Source organism: Sorex araneus, chromosome 8 (assembly GCF_027595985.1).
Source record: "Sorex araneus isolate mSorAra2 chromosome 8, mSorAra2.pri, whole genome shotgun sequence".
Lineage (NCBI taxonomy): Eukaryota > Metazoa > Chordata > Mammalia > Eulipotyphla > Soricidae > Sorex > Sorex araneus.
This window is the reverse complement of record NC_073309.1, coordinates 11876960-11900457: the sequence shown is the minus strand read 5'-3', so window position 1 is coordinate 11900457 and position 23498 is coordinate 11876960. Positions and strand designations below refer to the sequence as shown.

General features: G+C 51.1%; 2 protein-coding genes across 3 annotated transcripts in view; both read left to right on the top strand.

Moving 5' to 3' along the window:
- SNTB2 (syntrophin beta 2) overlaps positions 1-9021 on the top strand; it is a 74021-nt gene extending 65000 nt beyond the window's left edge. The window contains exon 7 of the mRNA XM_055145216.1: positions 888-9021. Within this exon, the coding sequence (XP_055001191.1) occupies positions 888-980 (93 nt within the window). The 3' untranslated portion in view covers positions 981-9021. The remainder of the gene's footprint in view (positions 1-887) is intronic.
- A 3408-nt stretch (positions 9022-12429) lies between these two features.
- On the top strand, positions 12430-22480 carry VPS4A (vacuolar protein sorting 4 homolog A). 2 transcript variants are annotated; one of them, XM_055146265.1, is made up of 11 exons: positions 12430-12705; positions 16687-16798; positions 16887-17034; positions 17865-17923; positions 18032-18151; positions 18361-18517; positions 18934-19082; positions 19287-19368; positions 19571-19790; positions 21220-21360; positions 21677-22480. In XM_055146265.1, the coding sequence occupies exons 1-11, from the start codon at positions 12685-12687 to the stop codon at positions 21776-21778; spliced, it is 1311 nt and encodes a 436-aa protein (XP_055002240.1). In that variant the 5' UTR covers positions 12430-12684; the 3' UTR covers positions 21779-22480. The 2 variants fall into 2 exon arrangements, with proteins under 2 accessions (XP_055002240.1, XP_055002239.1); XM_055146264.1 differs by having other exon boundaries at positions 12432-12705; positions 17862-17923.
- The last annotated feature ends 1018 nt before the right edge of the window (positions 22481-23498 follow it).

The window sequence follows — 23498 nt, the reverse complement described above, 5'->3', positions numbered from 1 at the left end:
GGGTGTTTGCCTCACACACTGCCGCCAACCTAGGTTCAATCCCCGGCATCCCATATAGTCCCCTGAGCACTGCCAAGAGTAATTTCTGAGCATAGCCAGTTGTGACCCAACTGGTTATAGGTAGGATATAGACCAAATATATATATTCACTTGCCTGAGCACCACAGGAATGATCATTGAGCACAGTTAGATGGGACACTCCCCCCACTCCCCATGAAAAAAGGGGGCGAATATCTGGCTGGAGACCTTGTTCGATGGCTAAGTATGGACTTTGTCCATGGAAAGCCTAGATTTAATCCATAGCACTGCATTTGGTCCCCTAAGCGCAAAGCCAAGAACAATCTTTGAGAACTTCTGACTATGGCCCCAAAACACACACACAAAGTAGCACTGTCATCCCGTTATTCATTGATTTGCTCGAGCAGTCACCAGTAACATCTCCATTGTGAGACATGTTGTTACTGTTTTTGGCATATTGAATATGCCACAGGTAGCTTGCCAGGCTCTGCTGTGTGGGCGAGATACTCAGTAGCTTGCTGGGCTCTCCAAGAGGACGGAGGAATCAAATCCGGGTCAGCCGAGTATAAGGCAAACACCCTACCCACTGTGTTATTGCTTCAGTCCACACACAAAGTAAATAAGGAAAAAAAAAGTGAAGTATTGGGACTAGAGAAATAGCTCAACAGGTTAACTGTATGCTTTGCCTGAGCCCCAAGTTTAATCCCCCTTACTGCCCAGGTGGCTCAAATACAAACATACAAAAAGGTGGAATATCACGTTCACACTTATTTTGAATGTTGTTTATTAAAGTCATTCACACTTATTTTGAATGTTGTTTATTAAAGTATTTGTATATGATAGTGATGATTAATGTCCTTTCTCCACAGACTATGGACCTGCACTCTTGTCCAAAGCCAATTGTATTTGTGCTACATACGTTCCTATCAGCCAAAGTTACTCGCATGGGACTGCTTGTATGAACATCAAAGAATCAGAAAAGAGCCTTGAATGTCTCAAAAGTGTTTCCACCTCAAAAAAGAAAAAAAAAGAGAAAAAGAAAAGAAAAAAAGCACAAAAAGAAATCTCTTTGATCTCTCCTCCAGCACAGTGCCTTGACAAGGACCCGCAAACCACTGCTGAACCATGGACACGTTTAAGGAAGAGCCAGCCACACTACAGGGCTGTAAGAAGCTCCAAAATGAAGCTGTTGATTCATTGTGTAGTTTCCTCAAGTGGTTTATGAGCAATTAGGTGTATTTCTTCCATTGAGAAGGGTGGCTCATTGCTTTTCTTTGGGGATATAACCAAATATTTAAGAGTTTTCTTTTATTCTTCCTGTAGAATTTTTTCAGGCTTAACTTTGAACTTCTGCTTTGGGTGACTGTTCTCTGGTGCTAGTTCACAGCCACCCGTGCTTCTTGGTCATTCCAGATAGGACCGACATGTTACTGGAGTTTACGGTCCTCACCTGCTCCTCCCCTCTGGAGAAGTCTTTGAATGGGCTCACCAAAGCATCCTTCCATCTGGCCTGCCATCGCCGCCCACCTCACCACAAGCTCGGCCACTCATAAGTGCTAACTTTAGGACTTGAAAGTTGCATAGTTTGATTTGCCTTGCCTTCCACTCCCTTTGTAGTGGTGACCAAGTTGAAAAACAATTTGTAAACCACGACTTTGAAAGAAAAGTTTTGTTTGTGGGCTTTCTGACTTTATCTTGTTAAAAGCCAGGGAATGTTAGAAGACTTACTTTAAAAGAAAATCCTCATTTTAGCCCAAGCCATTTTTATTGCTTACCAAATGTGCCTTTGGTTAGGGTTAGTGGAGCTTTGTTAGTCACTGTTTGAATAACTGGATATCACTGCCATTCCAGGGAGATGGTTTATCCTAATTTTGAAGAACAGTCTACGAGGTAAGTTCCCTCAGATATTTCTTTGAGGGAAGTAAATCCTAGAGAGCCAGCTTGCTCTAGAGTAGACTTGTGATGAAGCTATCTCTTCAACAAAAATATCATGTTGAGTTTATTTGGACAGAATCCTGGCCCTGGCCCATCACCTTTGTGACGGCAGTGTGTAATGGACAAGTACCGGCTAATACAAGTCTTGGCATTATTTCCTTAATAATTCACCCTACAGTGGGCAGGGTGAAGGGACCACAGGGTTTTGCTAAGCATTGCTAGCTGACAACATTAGGACATTAGCAGTTAGAGTGCTGGTTTTGTGGTATTGGAGAATCATGCTCAGCTTATTTTCCTGCTTTCGAAGGAAGTTATATGACTGAAGACATTTGAAGCTATATAAAATATCAAGATTAGCACAATCCTCAGATCTGAACGAATAACAACAGTTGACTTGGATTTCTCCACTCTCTGAAGAAAGGAATGGATATATTTTACTAGGTTTGTCAGGAGTGTCATAAGAAAATGTGAACCCTAAGATGGGCAGAAGAAAGGGGCCTGAGTGGGCAGAGCACTTGCCTTGCATGCAACCAACATGGATTTGATCCCAGGCATCCCACACAGTCCCCTGAGCACCACCAGGAGTGATTCCTGAGTGCAGAGCCAGGAATAACCCCTAAGCATCTCCGGGTGTTGTACCCTCCACCCCCAGGAAAAAAGAAAAAGCAGAAGAAAATGACACTCCAGAGAGGGTAGGGGCATATAACCGTCTATTCATACAGAGGTATTTGGTTTTGAGTCCATTACAGGTGCACTCATGGTAGGACTTAGAAAAGAGCAGGCACCTGAGCAAGCACATTCTAGTTAGCTTTAGAACCCCATTTTAGTTCCTCTGCCCAAGGTCAGTCCGCCTTATCCGTGTGTGTATGGTGAGATTACCCATGTGAAGAGTCTCCGGGGAGGTCTGTTCTCCCACCAACCCTCTCCCCCCACCAGCTCCAATCTCCAAAATGATCACTCCACTTAAAACTGGAAGTTGAAATATAGATTAGCTGTATCTTTCAAGAGCTTTTTATAGTTTGGAAATTAGTCAACCTAAATTTTATTCCATCTGGGGTAAGCTTGTAAGTCAGGGAAGAAACAAAAATAGCTTGAATATTAAAAAAAAAAGCAGAATTTCTATATGTAATGCTCTTGGATAAGAATATTCAGATACTTTGCACTGAACTGTTATTAATCTGAGAAGTTTAATGGTGAATCACAGAATTTGTAGTAAAGCTATTTGTCCAAGGGTTTCTGTGTTAGTGTGAAAGGTTAAGGTACTGAGAAAAATTTTCAGGGGAAACTTCTAAGATTGCTCATAAGTTACATGAAAAAGATCTGTTTAAAAACAGCAGCAAAACCAAGTTGTGGTTCAGTTATGGGCAGTAGAAGGAAGGCATGTGCGCATCTGGGCTCACTTTATTCAAGCTTTAATTGTCCTGTGTAGCACTAAGGTCTCTGGGGTTCTAATATCTTTGGAGTCATAATGTGAAGTAACAGTGTTTAGTGGGTTCCTTTGACCACTATCACCCCAAGAGCAATAGCCTTTACGCTACTTGTTTGACAACTTCAACAATTGTTCAACATGGATAACCAGGTTGTTCTTTAGTGAAATCAGTTTGTGGGATTTCCAAACCACAACTGCTTCTTGTGAATGGACAGCCTTGCTAAGTTTAGTATTTTATATTTAGATTCCAAATATGGCAAATTATTTTCAAATAACTGAAACAGGCCTTTTTATATTTCACATCTTTTATAGGACAGCTAACTTTCCTTTTTCACTTAGTATTAGTTGGGCATCCACTTGTAGAGTGGAAAGGACAGTGTCGAAAGGAAATGGAAAGGAAAATGTAGAGTAGCATCCCCCTTGTTCTGTTGGACCATTTCCTGCACCCCAGGCTGGGCTTCACGCCTCCATTTTCCACACAGACTTCTGTAAGCAGCCCAGGGGTGTGTGATAATTCTTCCTCCTCATTTCCTAAATCTTCTTTCCTTACTGTTTTCACCCCATGCTCCCCCAAAGGGAGAAAAAGAACAAAAGAAAAAGATTCACTTATTCTTTTTTGTAAAAAGCTAAATTCTTTCCTGAAGTCATCAGATGAACCTTACCTGAAAATTAATGTCTAATATCATATATGAAGAAATGCATTAATGTATGTTAATACAGTATTTATTAAGTATTTGTAACTGTAAACTCAACCTACTTAGTAGACAGGGTTTCAGGTTAAAGATTGGGGCATGTTCAGGTAATCAAAAACATTACTTTAAATGCCATACACCTATTTTAAAGCCATGTTTTATTTAGCACTTTTTAGGCTAGGTAAAGTCTCTAGTGCCTGTTTATATCATCTATGCTCGCACATATTTTGTTACTAAAAATTATTGCATGGCAGGAGAGATTGAATTATTTATTCCTTATATTTTTATAAGTGGGAAAATCTCTAACCAAAAATATGTTTAGACTTTCATCTTTCTCCTCCTAAGCAGAAAGGTAACAAAGCTTTTTTCAGCTGATTATGCACTTAGCTAAGAAACCAAAATTAATTCTAAAAAAATTTAAGCTGTGTGGAATCTGGAGAAGATTGTCCTCCTCTTAGCAAAACAGGTTTCACTATGAATGGTTTTGATGGACAAAAGTGTGACCAATTTTCAGAAAAGCTTATGATGGATTGTTCTGGTTTTGTGATTGTGAAAACCTCCAGGTCTTCTTGTTTAACTTATATGCATGTGGGTAATTGTATGTCTTCAAAAATATGGAAGAATCTCTCCATATTTTTAATGCAAAATTATCTTGTAAGCTGCTATGCAAATTCTATTAAAGGCCCTACCTACTTAAAGATTTAGAAACATTTTTGAAGCTTTCAGGGAAGACATGTAGACTTAAGCACTTTCCTCTCCTTTTTTGTATTCGGTCTTGGACACTTACGCTGAATTATGTTCTTAATACTTTCACTGGTTTATAAGATATTGATTGTATATAATATTTAAACTACCCAAATATCCAGCATACATTTTTCTCTGCCTGCTACTTATTATTGACGCCATGAAACACAATGACAATTTAGAAAGCCAAAGGTCTTTTTTCTATTCCTAATGAAGAAGTAAAAGCAGATTGTTTTGGTTGAATTCAAATATATCTGTAAAGAAAGGAGACATCTAAATTTGGGGTTCTTTTTGAACTTTACATTGAATTTGACAAGATCCTATTCATTCATTTATATTTCTCTATCAGGCATATTTTGTGCCAGCTGGTAATCTAGTCTACCTTGAGCTGGGAAATCTCAGTCCAGTTGGAATGGCAAGTCATGCTTCTTTCCTTCTCGGGATGAGAGAAAACAGAGGCATTGCCATCTCCTGTTCTTTTTATCCTTGTTTTAATTGCTTGGTAATCTTTAATTAAGAGCGATAGTGCACCAGTTAGGGCATTCACCTTGTATTCGGCCGACCCGGGTTCGATTCCCCCACCCCTCTTTGAGAGCCCAGCAAGCTACTGAGAGTATCTTGAACCCATGGCAGAGCCTGGCAAGCTCCCCGTGGCATATTCAATATGCCAAAAACAGTAACAACAAGTCTCACAATGGAGACGTTACTGGTGCCTGCTCGAGCAAATCCATGAGCAACAGGATTAACAGTGATACAGTGATTTTGACTTTCTATGCACTGTCTTTGAAAATGGACATCAAGTCTTTTTGCTTTTTTAAAAGCTATAGCTTTCTCTGAGTATATACACACTTCACAAATGTGTAATGGTAGTTTTAAAGTTATGCTCTATACCAGAATTATGAGTTGTTGGTTTTTTTTTTAAGCAACATAGCTATTTCTAGGGTATAGTAATACTGAGAATTTTATGCTAGTAATAGACCGCTTAATTGAAACCCTTTCTCTAACAAATGTCTGGTAAATCAGTGATATAAGTTCGTCCCTTTAAAGGATAGAAATTAAAGTTAAGTAAAGTACAATAAATAAGTACATAGAACACACCTGATTTATTGCCTCTGGCACTGACTAAACTGCTAGCTGGAAAAATGGTTGTGTACTAACTCAAAAAAATTTTTTTTACCCCTTCTCTTTGGACCACATCTGGCAGTGCCGGGTGCTGCCTTGGTCCCTGGAACTGAACCCAGGACTCCCAAAAAGGATGTGCTCCAACCCCTCAGAAATGTCTTAACAAGATTCTTGTTTTGTTTCAAAACTGATGATCTGAGTCTCTTACCTCCTACTCTCCCTCCCCGCTTGAGGGAACTGAGCCAAAGCATTTTCAAGTTTTACAAACAGGTCAAGCACCGGGGTCATAGTACAGGGGTACTGAGCTGCTCGCCTGCACATGGCCAACAGTGCCTCAAGCCCGAGCCACAGTTTTGTTTTCCCTGAGCACAGAGCTGGGAATGGTCCAAGCCTCCCTCACAAAAAAAAACCCTCCAGAATATTCCTCCAGAATATTCCTCCAGAATAGATGGGTTGAAAAGTGAAGGAAATTATAAATTCTTCCCATTGTGAGACCCTGTTAGATTTCTAACTTCTGAGTCATCTAACTACCTGACTCAGGTTTTATTTGGGGGGCTACCCCCAGCAGTGCTCAGGACTTACTCCTGACTCTGTGCTCAGGGATCACTCCTGGTAGGATCAGACCAAATGGGGTGCTGGGGATTAAACCCATGTCAGGCACATGCACGGCAAGCGCTGTCCCTGCTGGACTGTCGTGCCCCAACTCAGTGTTGTAGTACTCCAAGTCCTTCCGAATCCCAGCACTTACTGTCTTTGGAACCTGACAGTTTTATCACCTCTTGCAGAGTGATTAAGTCGCTTGAATAATAACAAAGTTTCTTTGAGTGTCTAGAGAAATTTTCAAACTGCAAGATGAATTGGTTTTTAGATTCTTTCATCTAATAAGCATTTGTTAATGTGCAGTTCTTCACTGGCATGAATTTTAAAAAAAGTTCCTATCCTCAACTACTAATAATCCACTAATCTCAATCATACTGTCCTCTCTGTCTATGTGTGATTATATAATTTACCGCTTTATGTGTACATGTGTGTATGTATAAAGCAGTTACATATATGCATATATATATATTTTAATCAAAGTGCATCTGCAGTTCTGCCCATCTGACAAAGTGAAAAATGTTTGAAAGGATGCTCAGTCTTTGGTCCATGCCAATATGAAAAAACTCCAAGCACCTTGAAGTAGGTCAGTATTTTTGTGTAGAAAATACTTGAACTTTTCCCAATGCATTAGACTTTAGTTTGGGAAGAAGAGTAGCATAGACTATTCTTAGTAAGATATATCACAACAAGAAAAGTTAAATTCTGTTGCCCAAATAGATCAACAGGAAAGGCTTTTAAAAGAAATGTTTCTTTTAACAATCGTTAAATGTATATTTCATTCCCTCTTTTTATGGTTTTGGTGGTGGTAGTGGTCTGACGCTCTCTCTCTCTCTCTCTCTCTCTCTCTCTCTCTCTCTCTCTCTCTCACTCATACACACACACACATCCGCCTCTCTCTTGTGGTGTTAGGAATCAAGTCATGGGCCATACTCACGTAAAGCATCCCCCCTGGTCTCTACTCTAATTTTAAAATTGTGCTGACTCACTCATTTCCACACTCTTTGACATCTTATTTGCTGAAAATCCTTAACATTTTCTAGAGCAACTGTTTCCACATAATGTTGGTCAAAATGAAGATATTTTCCCCACCCTCACTGTTCTTATGAGATCATAAACTTAGCAAAATTCTTATTTTAGAATGTTCTTGCATTCAAACTCAGTTTTAAAATTCTTTTAAAAGACATCTAAAGAAAATAAGAAATGAACTGAATTATCTCACATTTTTTTCATAGAGGAATAGTCCCTGTCTCTCCAAATTGCTGTCCATTTATCAAATTTTCAGACAAGATTCTTAAGTGTACCTAGAAGTACCTGAGCTACCAGTAGTTGGATGGCAAGGGAACACCATCACCTGATCTCTAGCCCCCTTGTTTCAAATGTCCTGAAGTCGTGTGCACACATTATGCCATGCCTTCAGTCTCTTGGTCTTTGCTTTAAACCTGGTATTGATTAACTGTTATTTGATATACCAGCGAAGTATCACAGAGAGAGAGAGTGTGTGTGTGTGTGTGTGTGTGTGTGTGTGTGTGTGTGTGCGCGCACACACACTTGCTTCCTAGACTGGAAGGACACTACGTCTGTCTCAGTCCTATTCAGCTGGTCTCAGTTCTGCTTTTTCTTTTTTGCTTTATAGACTAATAAACTGGGTTTGGCACGGTCATCAATATTATTTTTCACACATTAGCAGATACACCCTATTAAGAACCAGTTTAAAAGGCCAGAACGATAGTTCTGCAGTAGTTAAGGTGCCTGCCTTGCACACACATGACCTGGATTCCATCCCTAGTACCTTGTGGTCCCTGATCCCTGCTAGATGTGATCCCTGAGCACAGAGCCAAGAGTAATCCCAGAGCACAGCCAGGTGTAACCCCAAAACAGAACCAGTTTGATTTTTTCCCCCTCCATCATAGATCTCCAGTGTTATGTTTACAATCTGTTGAAGGGGTCATCATGCTATGACCTTGGTACCCAAAGAATCTATTTCCTTTTGTATCAGTTTTAGAAAATGTGTCAAACCACTACCTATGAAAGTCTAATTTGACTAATCTGTGCAAACTCCAGATATACCCACTTGTATGTGTTACATCCCACAAAACTTTTATTTTTGTTAAGCATGAAGAAAAGTTCTAATAGTTTTATAATGAATCAAAAATATATGTTATTGAATTTTTTTCCTTTTAGAATACTGTATTAAGTAAGACTTAAGTATTGTTTTAAATTTGTCTCAAATCTTACACCACCCGATCACCAAATCAAAACCCACAGCATAAAACAGGGCAGTATCTGTGTTCTTAACGATGACAAGCTTCATGTGTACGCTATAAATATAAATGCAAAGACGATGCTTCCCCTTGAGTTGCACATCAACATATTGCATTGTATATTACAATGGGAGTTTGTAGCTGAAGGGTATTATATATGTATAAATATATACCTTTGTAATCTTTATACTGTAAATAAAAAATTGCTTTTAGACATGTATTTTTAATTTGTTTTTTGTTTGGGAGCCACACCAAGTTGGTCACGTGGGTCCAGGCTCAGGAATCACTCCTGGCAGAGCTTAGGGTGCTGGAGTTCAAACCTGGGTTGTCAACATGCAAGGCAAGTCCTACCTGCTGTACTATTACTCCAGCCCCTATATTTAAATTTTTTGTTTATTTTTGGGTCACATCCGGAAATTCTTAGGGCTTACTCCTGGATCTGCACTCAGGGTTCACTTTTGGCAGGACTGAGAGGAACCATATGAGTGTGAGGAGTTAAGCTTGGTTTGGCCGCAGTGCAGGATCAGCACCCTGCTCCCTCACTGGTCCCTATATTTTAATTTTTTTTAATGTTAAAATTGTTTTAAACTTAAAGTCTCAGGGAAACAGTTAAGGGCTGGAGAAATAGTACCGTGAACAGGGAGGGCACTTGCCTTTCATTAGGTGGACCCAGCTTCTATCCCCAGTACCCTGTGTGGTCCTCCAAACCCGCCAGGAGTGATCCCTGAGTGCAGAGCCAGATGTAAGCCCCAAGCACTGTTGGTGTGACTTCCTCCCCCCCAAAAAATACTACAGGTGAAAAAATAAAAGCACTATAGGAGCTGGAGAGATAGTACAGTGGGTAGGGTGCTTGCCTTGCAGGCGGCTGATCCAGGTTTGATCCCTATGCCAGGAAAGATCCCTGAGCTGTGGCAGAACCAGGAGTAGACCCTGAATACATCTTGATATGTGGCCCTCACACCAAAACAAGCTCCTACACCCCCCTTACCCAATTATTTAACATTTTTCCACACTTGTTCCATTACCCTCATCATTTTCCTTTTTTTTTTTCTTTAGCTTTTTGTGTCCCACCTGGCAATGCACAAGGGTTACTCCTAGCTCTGCACTCAGGAATCACCCCTGGCGGTGCTCAGAGGATCATATGGGATGCTGGGAATCGAACCCGGGTTGGCCGAGTACAAGGCAAACACCCTACCTGCTGTATTATTGCTCCAGCCCCCGCCTTGTCATTTTCTAACATGAATCTCTATCAGCCTTTATTTTTCCAGTGTGTTCCTCCTGCAAACACAAAGATACTCTCCTGGTATTCAGCTGTATTGTGTTACCACCAAGAAATCAGCATTGGTCCCACACTGCCCTCGATCCATAGACCCTGTTCCAATGGTGCCTTTCACTCCAACGATGCTTTCCTTTCTGCCATAGCATCGCTCAAGCACTACATATTGTGTGTGCTTTTGATGTCTATCTAGTTTCTTCAGTTTGGAATAAATTGCTCAAATTATTCAGGAGGACAGGTGTGGGGCTGTCGAGAGTCCAGGAGCTCTTGCCTTCCAGGTGTCTGACCCCAGAACTGCGTGATTTCCTGAGCTCTGTGGGGAGTGACTCCCAAGGCCAGTCTTGCTCTCAGCACCACCAAGTGTGACCTGTCTGCCCTCTTCCATAAAAAGGGCAACAGTCTTTATCTGAACATGACCGTTCTCCTAAATCTACCCAGTATCACCTGGACCAAACTGGGGCATGTGTTCTTGGCAGGAGTACAGAGAGATACACTGGCCTTTCCAGACTGTCATATCTGGAGACACATGATGTCAAACCTAGTCCACCATGTGATGGGTTAAACTTAAAACATCTCATCAAGTCAGTGTCTCCACTGTGTTCCCCAATTTATTTATTTTGCGGTGCTAGGGGTCAGATCCAAGTCTCGTGTACGTAAGGTGTGTGGTTTTTTCTCTTATAACTTTTATTACCATAGTACCAGTATTACTATTTTAGACTTAGTACTGCTACAGCACGCTCATAACCAGAGTGCCATAATGCCTCCATCACTATCCTAGAGTTCCTTCCCACCTCCCCACATCACCACCCCCTTCACATCCTCATCCTCAGGCTGTATCTCAGAGTTTGTTTCCACTGGAATCATCCAATCTCTTGCTTTGTTTTTTCACACAGTACCAAATCATCAATGTGATACCAAATCATCAATATGTTCTTCAATATGTCCCCATCACATTGATGATTTGATATTTGTTTTTTTCCTTTCTGAGTCATTTCACTTAGCATAATGCTTCAAATTTCATCCAAGTTGCCACAAATCACAAGGTTTTATGTTTTCCCATTGAGTGGTATTATATTTTATATATGTTCTGTACTGTTGAGTCACATTCCCGACCCATTTTGTTGTATTTCATTAACATTTTATAGGGAGAAACTCTAATATTTGCCAATATCCTGTTCACCAAACCTCTCCCAAGCAGCTTTAATATTCATGGACCACTCCTGCTCAGGTGTTAGCTATCACTGTGGTGGGTGCCAATGGGTGCCTATTATCCATTCTACCTTTATTTAGTTGGCATTCTAGCATAGAATTGCCACATCTCTCCCATGTATTGATTAATTGATACTAAAGAATCATGGAACCCAGTTTCTCTGGTGAGGTTTAATTCATGCTTATTTATTTTGATGCCAAAATTGTCCTAGATTTGTTCAGTGGGAGTTCCTTCAAACTGGTTACTGAGTTCTTCAATATGTCCCCATAATTTTTTTGTTTGGAGGCCACATCCAGCTCTCATTTAAGGAGAAATGAGAGTCAGTCTCCTTAACAATGGTCTGGGGCTGGGTTCTCAGGGTGGGTACACTGTATATATTATTACTATTATTATAATTTTTTTTTGGGATTTGCTTCTTGCTCTGTACTCAGACTTACTCCTGACTGTGCTTAGGGATCATCCAGGAGGTCCTGGGGGACCTTACCCAGTGTCAGGGATCAAACTGGGGTCAATAAGGTGCAAAACAAGTGCCTCAATCCCTCACTATCTCTCTGATCCCGTTATTAGCTATTGTATTCACGCCCTCCCCAAGCCAGAAAGGGTAGATATTAATTATTACTGTATCCTATTAAACATCCGGAAACTGGGATCAGAGAAAATGTACAAAGGTTAAGGCACGTGCCTAAGCATGCAGCTGTGGCCACGACAAGGGTTAAAATCTGCAGTACTGGCAGGAATGGCCTCTGACCATCGCCTGATGGAGGCCGCCACCCCCCAGCCCACGCCCCCAATAAAACACATTAGGAAACTATTTGTGGGAAGTCAGATTTACTGTGTGCAAATGGGTCCTTAGACGCAATTTTATTCTAAGCAGGAGTCCGAGGATGGAGGTGGTTCGCCGCGCCGTTCTCCGGTCCCGCCCCAGCCCTGCTCGACTTCCGCCCGGCCCTCCCCGGCCCCGCCCCCGCGTCCCGCCCACCCCGGCACGCCCCCTGCACCCCGGCGCGCCCTCGGCCCGCCCCGCCCCCTCTGGGCTCCCGCCCCGCCTCGCGACCCGCGGCCCCGCCCCCTCCCCGGCCCTGTCTTCCTCTTCCGCTCGCACACGACCCGGGCGCCGGCCCGGCCCCGGCCGCGGACCTCCTCTCGCCGCGAAACTACCCCGGCCGGCCGGTGGCCGCCGGCGGCCGCGCCTGCAGTTCCTGCCGCCGCCGCCTGGGGCAGCCGCCCCGCTCGCGGCGCCCGACCGCTCTGGGCCGCGCTCCTCGCTCGCCCTCCGCTTCGGCTCCGCCTGCGACCCGCCGGGCTCCCGCGGCCGGACGCTGCACCGCGGCTCCCCGGGGCCGGAGAGCGAGGCCGCCAGCAGCGCCGCGGGCTGGGGGGCGGACCCAGGAGATGAAATGACAACGTCAACCCTCCAGGTAGTTCGGCGCGGCGCGGCCCGGCCGGCAGACGCTAGGGAGCGCGGCGGGGCCTGCCGGCGGGCGGGCGGGCGGGCGGCGACCTCCGCCCGGGCAGCCTCCGCCCGCCTCGGCGTCCGCGAGCTCCGCGGGCTGCAGCCGGCGGCCGCGCTCCGGGGGCTCCGGGGGCTCCGAGGGCTCCGGGGGCCCCGGGACCCTCTCCGCCGAGGGCTGGCACCGCCTGGATGCCGGACCGAGCCTCCCGCAGGTGCTGCCCGGGCTGCCGGCCGGGACGCAGGCTCGCGCGGGCCGCACACCTGGGTTTTGGGTCTCGGTTCTGCCGCTCGCGAGCTTGTGACCTTGGGCCAGGTCCCCTGGTCTTGAAATCTGTGGTATTCTGGCCGTAGAATGGGGTAACAGCTCCCTGTAGCTTTCTTTTTGTGTGACAGTGGCCTCGACACTGTTGTCCCTGCCCCGTCAGTACCCTGTCAGTGTTGAAAGGTAAAGTGCCTGGGGGGGCTTCGTGGAGGAAGGGGCGTTTAGTCTCAGCGGTCCAAGGTTGGGGTGCATTTAGATTCCTACCCCAGGTGGAGGGGGAAAAAAATGAGAAGCGGTGTTGGAAGAAATTGGGAATCCTGGGGTAGGAATTAGCTGGAATCCAAAGCTCTGCAGGAACCAGCAGTTTATTATTTGTTGTCATCATCCAGATGTGCACATGTCACCTGCAGATCCCACCTGTTGGTACAGGTTTTTGTGTGATCTGCTAGCCCGGGGTGCTTTAGGAGGGGCTCGAGAAAAAGTACAGCCTGCCAGGCACCTTGCCCTGAATGAGCTGACCTGGGTAGATTCCTGTCACCCCTTATGGCATCCTAGGCACGCAGGAGTGTTCCCTGAGCACAGCCAGGTTTGGTTCAAAAACAAACAAACAAAAAAATCGATGCTTTTAGGAAATAAAAAACCATTATATGTATGCAGTATGTTTATATTAGGTAGCTAGCTCAAAGGACTAGTACACATGTTTTGCACGTGGCAAGCCCAGGTTCGATCCCCAACTCTGGACGTCCGACAGCACTCACCGTACAGCCCACCCATTTAAAATGCAGTGCGGTGCCTTCAGTTTATTCAGATTTGTGCAGACTTTACTGCCAGTCACTCTTCACTCATCACCCCAAGCAAAAGCCCTGCTTCCTTTAACTCTCACCTGCCCATCTTGCCATCCCTCAGCTATGGGCAACAAGTTAGTTCCTTTTGTTGTTGTTTGGGACACACAGGGTGATACTCAGAGGTTACTCCTGACTCTGCACTTAGGAATTACTTCTGGTGGTGCACAGAGTGCAAAGTGGGATGCTGGGGATCCAACCCCGGGCCTGCCAGGTGCCAGGAGGGTGCCCTACCCTCTATACTGGCTCTCCAATTTCAAATTTTTCTGTGCCCATGAGTTTGTCTGGTCTGGGCCTTGAAGAGAAACAGAATCCCAGTGAGAGGCTTTATTGCGACTGGCTCCTTTCACTTAATGCGTAGGTTTTGGCATGTTTAAAAGTCTGAAAGAAGGTTTTTTTTTTTCCTTTCTTTTTTTTTTTCTTTTTGGGTCACACCCGCCACTGCACAGGGGTTATTCTTGGCTCATGCACTCAGGAATTACTCCTGGCAGTGCTCGGGGACCATATGGGATGCTGGAAATCGAACCCGGGTCGGCCACGTACAAGGCAAACGCCCTACCTGCTGTGCTATTGCTCCAGCCTCCCCAAACAAACAGTTATTATTTGGGGGGGGTTGGGTCACACCCGGCGATGCACAGGGGTTACTCCTGGCTCATGCACTCAAGAATTACTCCTGGCGGTGCTCAGGGGACCATAACGGATGCTGGGAATTGAACCTGGGTCGGCCACATGCAAGGCAAACAACCTACCTGCTGTGCTATTACTCCAGCCCAAAAAGGTTCTTTTCTTAGCACAGAGAATACCATGAAATTCACTTTTCCGGGTTTGTAAGAAACTTTTATTGTATACATCCTTGCTTGTTCACTTCTGTGTTAGCCAGTCCCTCCCCAGAACTCTAAAGGCGTTCTGAACTTGGAGTTCAGTCTTGCCACTGTATGGCCAGCAACACTTAAAGTATTTGATGCAAGTTTAGAAGTTTCACATCTTTCACACTCCTTTTTCCTTTTTTTTTTTTCTTTTTGGGTCACACCCAGCGACGCTCAGGGGTTACTCCTGGCTCTGCACTCAGGAATTACTCCTGGAGGTGCTTGGGGGACCATATGGGATGCCGGGGATTGAACCCGGGTCGGCCTCGTGCAAGGCAAATGCTCTACCTGCTGTGCTATCGATCCGGCCCCTCCTTTTTCCTTTCTTTCCTGGGACCTGTACTAGGGTGTTCGGAGACTACTCCTGGTTCTGTTCAGGGGATCAGCAGTGCCAAGGATTGAACTGGGGGGGGTCTCTGGCTTGCAGGACTGGTGTTCAGACCTTGAACACCATCTCCTGGCCCCTTGCTCTTGCATTTTTGTTGTGTTTTTATTTTTCATCTTCAGCCTTTCCTATGTGTGTTCCTAGAGATGCATTAGGGCCGGCAGTTTTCTTTCTCACCTCGCCTTCCTGTTAATAGAAAACGATTCTTCTCCCGCTGAAACGAACGCTTCTTGGGTGTGAAAATCCTTATACATTGCTGGAAAGATCTAATGTATGCTGAGCGTCTGGAAGGAGGGAGGGGTACCCTGGCTTGGCCATGTGGGTGGCAAGCCTGCCTGGAGTATAGCTGTTCCGAGCCCCATCTTCCAAATGGGGGGACCCACACTACGAGGAAGAGGGGCTGCAAGTCCAAGAATAGGAGTGTCGGTTCTGCAGCAGCGAGGCAGCAGGCGCAGGAGCACCCGCTGCGCGTCTTCTGAAGAGCCATTGTGGGGAGAGAGTGGGCGGGGCCGCGTCACGAGACTGGCAGAGAGTGGCCGGCATTCTGGCCTTCCTCCTCCTCGCCCAGCCGTCTGGCCTCCCCTACCTCAGTTGGGTCATTTTGGAAAAGGGGGCGAGTCTTCTCCTGCCCCTTCTTGCTCTTCTGACGAGGAAGGGCTGCGCAGATGGCCGGGCCCGCCAGCCACTGGTCGGGAGGCTTATTGTTTGCCCGGTCCCAGGATGGCTGGCTCCGTGCTCGGAGCGGGAGTTGGGGTAGCACACTCGGAGTTGGCAAGCCCCTGTTTCTTTTTTTTTTTTTTTTTTTTTGGTTTTTTGGGTCATACCTGGCGATGCACAGGGGCTACTCCTGGCTCTGCACTCAGGAATTACTCCTGGCGGTGCTCAGGGGACCATATGGGATGCTGGGAATTGAACCCAGGTCGGCTGCGTGCAAGGCAAACACCCTACCCGCCGTGCTATCACTCCAGCCCCAAGCCCCTGTTTCTAACGCTAGCTCGAGAGCAGGTGTCCGGCCACCTGAGGGGCAGCAGTTCAGCTTAGCAGACGGGCTACAGGGGACATTCCGGACGGTCCGTCCATTGCAGAGTGCTGAGGACTTTCCAGGGCATAGGTCCCCTGCGGGGCAGCCCCGGAAGCCGTTGTCTCTCGGGAGCTAGGACAGTGGGGACTGGCGCCCTGGCCTCAGTGGCAGAGGATCGGCTTCAGGGACGCTGGCTTGGGTGTGTAGAAGGACATGGGAATCTCCCTAAGTCTGGCTTAGGAATCTCGGGCAGGGGGAGGCTGACCCGCTGGTCGGCCCCTTCTGGCCCTCCAAGTCAGGTGGCGTTTCCGTGCTCCCATGGGTGCTGTGTTCCCCGTGCTCAGCCCGGCGGCTGGGACCAGGGGCTGCTTTGCACCGTTGTGGCGTGGCTGTCTCAGAGCTGCCTTTCAGGCCCTTCCCAGATGGGGCTGGAGAAGGAGGCCGGCGTAGCGCGCTGTGACTGGCACGTCTCAGGCCTGGCACTCCTCTCGTCGGCGTCCTCCGGCTCGCGTGACCCCCGGGGCTTTGGGGATCTCTGGAAGCTCTGAGCCCTTCGCTCTGCCTCCCCAGAAAGCCATTGATCTGGTGACGAAAGCCACGGAAGAGGATAAAGCCAAGAACTACGAGGAGGCGCTCCGGCTCTACCAGCATGCCGTGGAGTATTTCCTTCACGCCATCAAGTGTGAGTGGCCCGCGCAGGCCCGCGCCTCGCGTCCCCGAGGGGAGGGCGTCCTGGGGCTGACTGGGCCTCTCCGGTTCCCCGTCTGCAGATGAGGCGCACAGCGACAAGGCCAAGGAGAGCATCCGCGCCAAGTGCATGCAGTACCTAGACCGGGCCGAGAAGCTCAAGGATTACCTGCGGAGCAAAGAGAAGCATGGCAAGAAGCCGGTCAAGGAGAGCCAGAGCGAGAGCAAGGGGTGCGTGCCCGCCCGTGCTGCCGCCAGCGCTGGGCACCTGCCTCTGGGGTGCCCGCTCCGCCTAGCGACAGTGCCACCAGCTGCATTCCTGCAGCCCTTTCCAGAACACTGCTTATCTTCCTGGCGCCGCGGAGACGCCCGTGGGCCAGCCAGGGAGCCGGTGTGGCAGGATAAGCCCAGGACGGCTCAGACGCCCGGGCAGAACCCAGCCCCGCCGCTCGCTCGCTGCGGCCTTGGCTCCCCCAGCCCAGGTGCCCCACTGCCGGGTCCTCAGGCTCCTCTGGTGGAGGGGCGCACTCCCCTGAGTGTGCTCGGAGGGGCAGATGGGGGGTGCCGAGAAGGCCAGCTGCTGGTCTCAGTCACCCCGTCCCCTCAACGGAGGAGATGAGATTCCGAGGTGCCAAGGGTGCCGAGCGGGTCCTTAATGGAGCTTGCCCCCCATTTCCAATGTCAAGGCAGCTTCTGTGACCTCTCACCCAGGGCTGTGCTGCCCCCCCAGCCCGGTCCCCTACAAAGACTTAGTCAGCAGGTGCCCAGGGCCAGGGCAGGGCAGGGGACCCATGGAGTGGGAGAGAGGCTTTGCCCCTGGGTGGGGAGGGTCCCCAGAGTGAGAGAGATGCCCCGAGGAAGTGTGGGCCCCCAGAGCCTCCACGAGAGCAGTGAGGCCTTGCACCCCGCTGCGCCCCTCAGACTTCAGCAGCGCTTCCCTGGCCCGGCTGCCCCAGGGTCTGGCTGAATCTCCCCTGCCCTGCAGAGGGCCGCGGGACTCTAAGCCCCCCTGCCCTCCGGCTCCAGCTTCTCACCCTCTTCCCTGCCTCCTTTCCCAGCAGCGATAGTGACAGTGAAGGGGATAATCCGGAGAAAAAGAAGTTGCAAGAACAGCTGATGGGTAAGAGGCCTGGGGCCACAGCCATGGCAGGGGCCACGTGAGGGTCCCGGTGGCTCCCCCCGGTGTGGTGGCCGGGTCCTGGGTCCAGGCTCCACCTCCCTCCCGCAGGAGCCGTGGTGATGGAGAAGCCCAACATCAGGTGGAATGACGTGGCTGGGCTGGAGGGGGCCAAGGAGGCCCTCAAGGAAGCTGTCATTCTGCCCATCAAATTCCCACACCTGTTCACGGGTAAGAGCTCAGCGTGGGAAGGCCAGGGGTGGCTCCCTGGGGCCCTGTCAGGGGGCCATGGGGCCAGGAGTCTGCTGTTAGTGTCACTGGGCGTGACCCCGAGGTGGCCATGGCCGACCGCCTGGGTGAGGTGCTCTTTCCATGGGGGGGGCACTGACGCCCCCTGCTGCTCGCCGCCCCCGTGCCTAGCAGGGTTTTCTTTCCCGCAGGCAAGCGGACCCCGTGGCGTGGGATACTGCTCTTCGGACCCCCCGGCACAGGGAAGTCCTACCTGGCCAAAGCAGTGGCGACAGAGGCCAACAACTCCACCTTCTTCTCTGTGTCCTCCTCGGACCTGATGTCCAAATGGCTGGGGGAGAGTGAGAAGTGAGTTGGCCCCGGCGGGAGACGGCTGGCACGTCAGCTCACTGGGTGGGACGCTGACCGAGACCAGTGGCCACCGGGAGGGGACTCGGCCGGGTCGGAGTGCGTGTTCTGCGTGCGGCTTAGGTCCCCGCTGCCGGGGAGAGCACGGCCGGGGGCACCAGAGGGAAGGGAGACAGACTGGCCGTGTTTGGGTACCAGGTGTGGGCCCTGTAGTGACTCGTGCCCCGGCCCAGACTCCCGCTGTGCCGGACGCTGGCACCCAGCCTCGCTCTTCCTCTTGCTCCAGCGCTGCCCTGGTCACTCCTTTTCCCCAAGAGCCAAGGGAGCTGCTGGCAGGGGAGTGGGCTGGCAGGGCCCCTGGCTAGGTGCAGCGTGGGGCGTGCAGTCCAGACTCCGCCTGCGTGTCTCCCTCACAGGCTGGTCAAGAACCTCTTCGAGCTAGCTCGGCAGCACAAGCCGTCCATCATCTTCATCGACGAGGTGGACTCCCTCTGCGGCTCCCGCAACGAGAACGAGAGCGAGGCAGCGCGGAGGATCAAGACGGAATTCTTGGTCCAGATGCAAGGTACGCGCTGCCCGCAGCGGCCGGGGCCCCGTCTCTTGCTGTGCCGGACACAGGTGTCCTGTCAGTAAGGGGCCTCTGTCTCAGCGAGGTCCCTGGGGCCTTCCGGGGGGGCAGGCTCACAGGGGCGCAGGGATGACACCCTGTGAGGACTCCGGAGCCCGAGGTCCTGCCCCGCCGGCTCTCACTGTGTCCCTGTGCCTGCAGGCGTGGGGAATAACAACGATGGGACTCTGGTCCTTGGTGCCACCAACATCCCCTGGGTGCTGGACTCCGCCATCAGGAGGAGGTGAGCCTGCCCAGGGGGCTGGGTCCTTCTCCAGCCGCGTCCACTGCCATGCTGCTGCAACCTGGCCCCTTTCTCTCGGGCCTCCCGGTGTTGCCCATGAGCACAGCCCTCTGGGGAGGCTTTTCTGGGGGTCCCCATGGCCCCTCTCCAGCAAGACCATTGTCATCGACTCTTAGGGCCTGCCCTCTGCTTGGCTCTCTAGGTTTGAAAAGCGGATTTATATCCCATTGCCCGAGGAAGCTGCCCGCGCCCAGATGTTCCGGCTCCACCTGGGGAGCACCCCCCACAACCTCACCGAAGCCAACATCCAGCTGCTGGCCCGGAAGACGGAAGGTTACTCGGGCGCCGACATCAGCGTCATCGTGCGGGACTCGCTCATGCAGCCCGTCAGGAAAGTGCAGTCCGCCACTCACTTCAAAAAGGTGAGGGGGCGGTGAGAGAGCCTGTTCCACCCCCAGAAAAGAATATGGTCCCCCAAGCACAGCCAGGCGTGGAATGGTAATCCCTGAGCACCGCCAGTGGCCCATAGAGCAACAGCAACAACGCAAAATAAAAAAGAGAATTTTAAAGGTGAGTGGGCCGCAGGGAGCTGAGAAGGGCCCGCCCCGCCTTCCGGGTGGCTCCTGACACAGGTTCTGCACCTCCCTGGGTGCCAAAGGCAAGTGCAGTGAGCCCCGGCTCCTCCCTCTGCCCTTCTGAGCGGGAGTGAGGAGCTCTCAGGATCACTGTCCCCACAGCTCCCCTTTGTCCTTCATCTAGCACTGCCTCAGGCCCTGCTCTGCCCCGCCATGGTGTCGGAGACATCCTTTGTGTTTTCTCTTTTTGGCCTCTGTGGGTCACACCTGGCAGTGCTCAGAGGTTACTCCTGACTCTGTGGTTGGGAATTACTGCTGGCGGTGCTCAGGAGACCCTTTAGGATGCCGGGGATCGAACCCAGGTCAGCCATATGCTGAGCAACTACCCTTCAGCTGTCACTGCGGCCCCACGGAGACACTCTTGGCTGTAGCCCAGATGCCTGCGCTCTGGGTCCCACTGCAGGGGCGAGGCAGAGCCGCTTGTATGCGGGTTCACCACCAGGAGCGCCCCTAGCCCCCGAGTCCCGCAAAGAGCTGGGAGTGGCTCCTGGCGGCCACAGGGGAAAAGGGACAGAGCTTCTTGGATCGCCATCCCTGGGTGGGGTTCCAGTCAGGAGCTGCCGGAGAGAAGGAAAGGCGTCTTGGAGATACTGGGGGGATGTTTCCGGGGGAAGAATCTTCAGGTGGAAAAAGTTCCTGGTTTTGGGGCTGCACCGAGCGGTCTCAGGACGTCGTGTGGCGGGGTGGGTTGAACCGGGGTCCTGCATGCAGACTGCACGGTAGCCCTCAGGCCGTCTCTCCAGCCCCCGGAAACCCCTTTCTCGTGTCACTGCTTTCGTGGGGAGACTTGATGGAATCGAGGGGTGGTGGCAAGGCACTTTGGGCCCCAAACCTGGAGAACAGCGGCGGGAACAGGGGAGCTAGCCCAGCAGGGAGGGCACAGCTAACTCGGGTTTGATCCCTGGCAACCTGTATGGTCCCCCAGACCCCGCCAGGAGTGACCCCTGAGTGCAGAGCCAGGAGTAAGTCCCGAGCCTTGCCGAGTGTGGCCCGAGAAACAAATCAGGAGCAGCCGACCACAAACCTCTGCCATCAGACTTGCAGCCACTCTGACCTCAGCCCGAGGGTCTCGACGGCGCCCCCTCCCTCCTCAGGTGGTGACCCAGAACCCCAGCCCTGGTTCACAGCCCACCTGCACCATCTCCTCAGGCCTCGGGGTTGAGGTCCCGTCCCCGCACACCCAGGGGCGATGGCCGACCCTCACCTGTGGTTTCAGGTGTGTGGCCCCTCCCGCACCAACCCTGGCATGACCATCGATGACCTGCTGACCCCTTGCTCGCCGGGGGACCCGGGGGCCATCGAGATGACCTGGATGGATGTCCCTGGTGACAAACTCTTAGAGCCTGTGGTCTGCATGGTAAGTGGCCAGAGGGCAGCTGGGTCCTGGGAAGCACACAGACTTCCGTGCCCTGGGTGGCCGGGGCCAACAGGGTGGGCAGTGTCTTACAGGGCCGGGCCTTCGGTGTCGGCCAGCTGGGTCTGTCTGCTCGGTGCCCTACGGCCTCTGCCTGCCCCGGACCTGAGCTGGGCGCGCAGCAGTGAGCACTGCAGGAGGCGGCACACTGCTCGTGGGGACCGGCTGATTTTGCGCGCTGGGTTCGAGGGCGGAAGCCTGGTGGCATGGGGGTGGGGGTGCGCGGCTCCTGCCTCAGCAGCGCCTCGTGTCTCTGCAGTCGGACATGCTCCGGTCCTTGGCCACCACCCGGCCCACCGTGAATGCCGACGATCTCCTGAAAGTGAAGAAATTCTCAGAGGACTTTGGACAGGAGAGTTAGAAACCCTTCCCACGAGGGTGCCGGTGAAGGTGGGAGATGGGGGCGAATCCGCGTCCGGCCCCATGTCGGTGGCCAGCCAGGGCTCCAGGGCTTGTCATAGCCCCGCAGTGGCCGCGCTGCCCTCTGGCTGCCAGCGGGGAGTAGACAAAGGTCGCCCCGGGCAGCCGCCAAGCACACGGGGCCCCCGTGGACACTGGCCCTTCACGCGTCCTCTCCTCTCCGGGATGCTCCCCAGCTCCTGCCCTGCCCCTCTGTGGTTTTCCTTTTTCCTTTTTTTTGTTTTTTCCAACCTTTTACGTTCCCTTAAATTAATGCTGCTTGGATTTTCGTCGTGTTTATAAATAAAGTTGAAATGGCCCAGAAGCGTGAGGGAGTGGGAGCGGCAGTGCTGCGGGCTCCTTGCAGCCTGCCCGGCCCCCGCCCGTGTCCCCTCCCCCCAGTGCTGCCCCGGGAGTGACTGATGAGGCCTGGCCCGGCCCAGCCCAGCCGGGCCACTGGCACCCGCCACAGGTGGCCCCAGCCGAGGCCTCCCTAGAGGAGAGGTCGGGAGGACGAGCCCGGTGCCGGCAGGACAGAAGCAAACAGAGCAGCCGGGCCGGGTCTCGTCTGCCTTTTCTTCCCTGAGAATGTGAGAACGCGGAACCCGACCACCGCTCCTGGGGCCCTGCCCTGGAAACGGGCTAATAAATCCTCTTCCTGTGAGCCACGGCCTCTGCCTCTGATTGAGACCCTCTGCGGGTCGCTCAGCTTCTGCTGACCCCGGGCTTCTCTCTGCCTTCTGCTCCGAGCTGGCAGTGAGCGGAGTCCCCACGGCCGCCGTTCCCAGCCTGCTCCCAGTTGGGTGCGGGAGCCCTTCTCCCCCCGGGCCTCAGGACTGGGCCAGGGTGCTTCAAGGACCTGCTCCTGCCTCCCTTCAGCTCCACACCTGAGACTGCAGGCTGGAGCGCTGGGTCAGACATGGCCGGCAGCCGTTCCATTTGGTTGTCGGCCAACATTTTATTATTAGGGGGCTGGGGGCAAGCGGAGGAGTTAGAACTCAATCACCGGGATCACTCCTGGTGGGTGCCAGGGATCAAACCGGGGCCGGCCCTGTCAGGCAGGCGCCTTACCCCTGTACTATCTCTTCAGGCCTTGCTGCCAGCATTTAAACATCCCATGCATGTGGAGGTCATGGCTCGGATTGGAACACGCCTGGCACGCTGGAGCCCTGAGTTTGAACCCCAGCACCACACAGGACCAAGCACTCAGCCCAGGGCTAGCCGCCAAACCAAACACTAAGAGTGCACGTCAGAGTTCAGGTCCTGGCTCTCGGGAGCCTTAGCCACGCTATCCCCATGAGGCCGCCTGCCGAGAGGGTGAGCCTCGGCGATGTCCTTGGTAACGCCCGTTCCAGCCCCCATGGCTGTCTGAATTCCAGCTCCTGAGTTCGGTGCTCCCGGGCTGGAGCTGGCAGCCTTGCGAGCGAGCAGCCAGGCCACCACGGGAGGCCAGCGCCTCTCTCCCTTCCCACATGGCAGTGGGCACTCCGGCCACTGTACCGCCTGGCCCCGGTCAGGTTAACCACGCGCTGTTTCGTAGAGCTGGTCAGCAGCAGTTCTTGAATGCAGCCAACCTGACGGAATCCTGACAGCTTAGGCCCAGAGCCCCTTCCCAGTGCAAGGGGGGTTCAGCCCCCCTTTATTTTGTTTTGGTGTGTAGGGGGGAGCGTACCCACTGATGC

Coding starts and splice junctions, on each gene's coding strand:
- VPS4A (XM_055146264.1), top strand. CDS start 12,685: ATGACAACGTCAACCCTCCAG. Junction 16,799..16,886: donor TTTCCTTCACGCCATCAAGT/GTGAGTGGCCCG, acceptor CCCCGTCTGCAG/ATGAGGCGCACAGCGACAAG. Junction 17,035..17,861: donor AGCCAGAGCGAGAGCAAGGG/GTGCGTGCCCGC, acceptor CTCCTTTCCCAG/CAGCGATAGTGACAGTGAAG.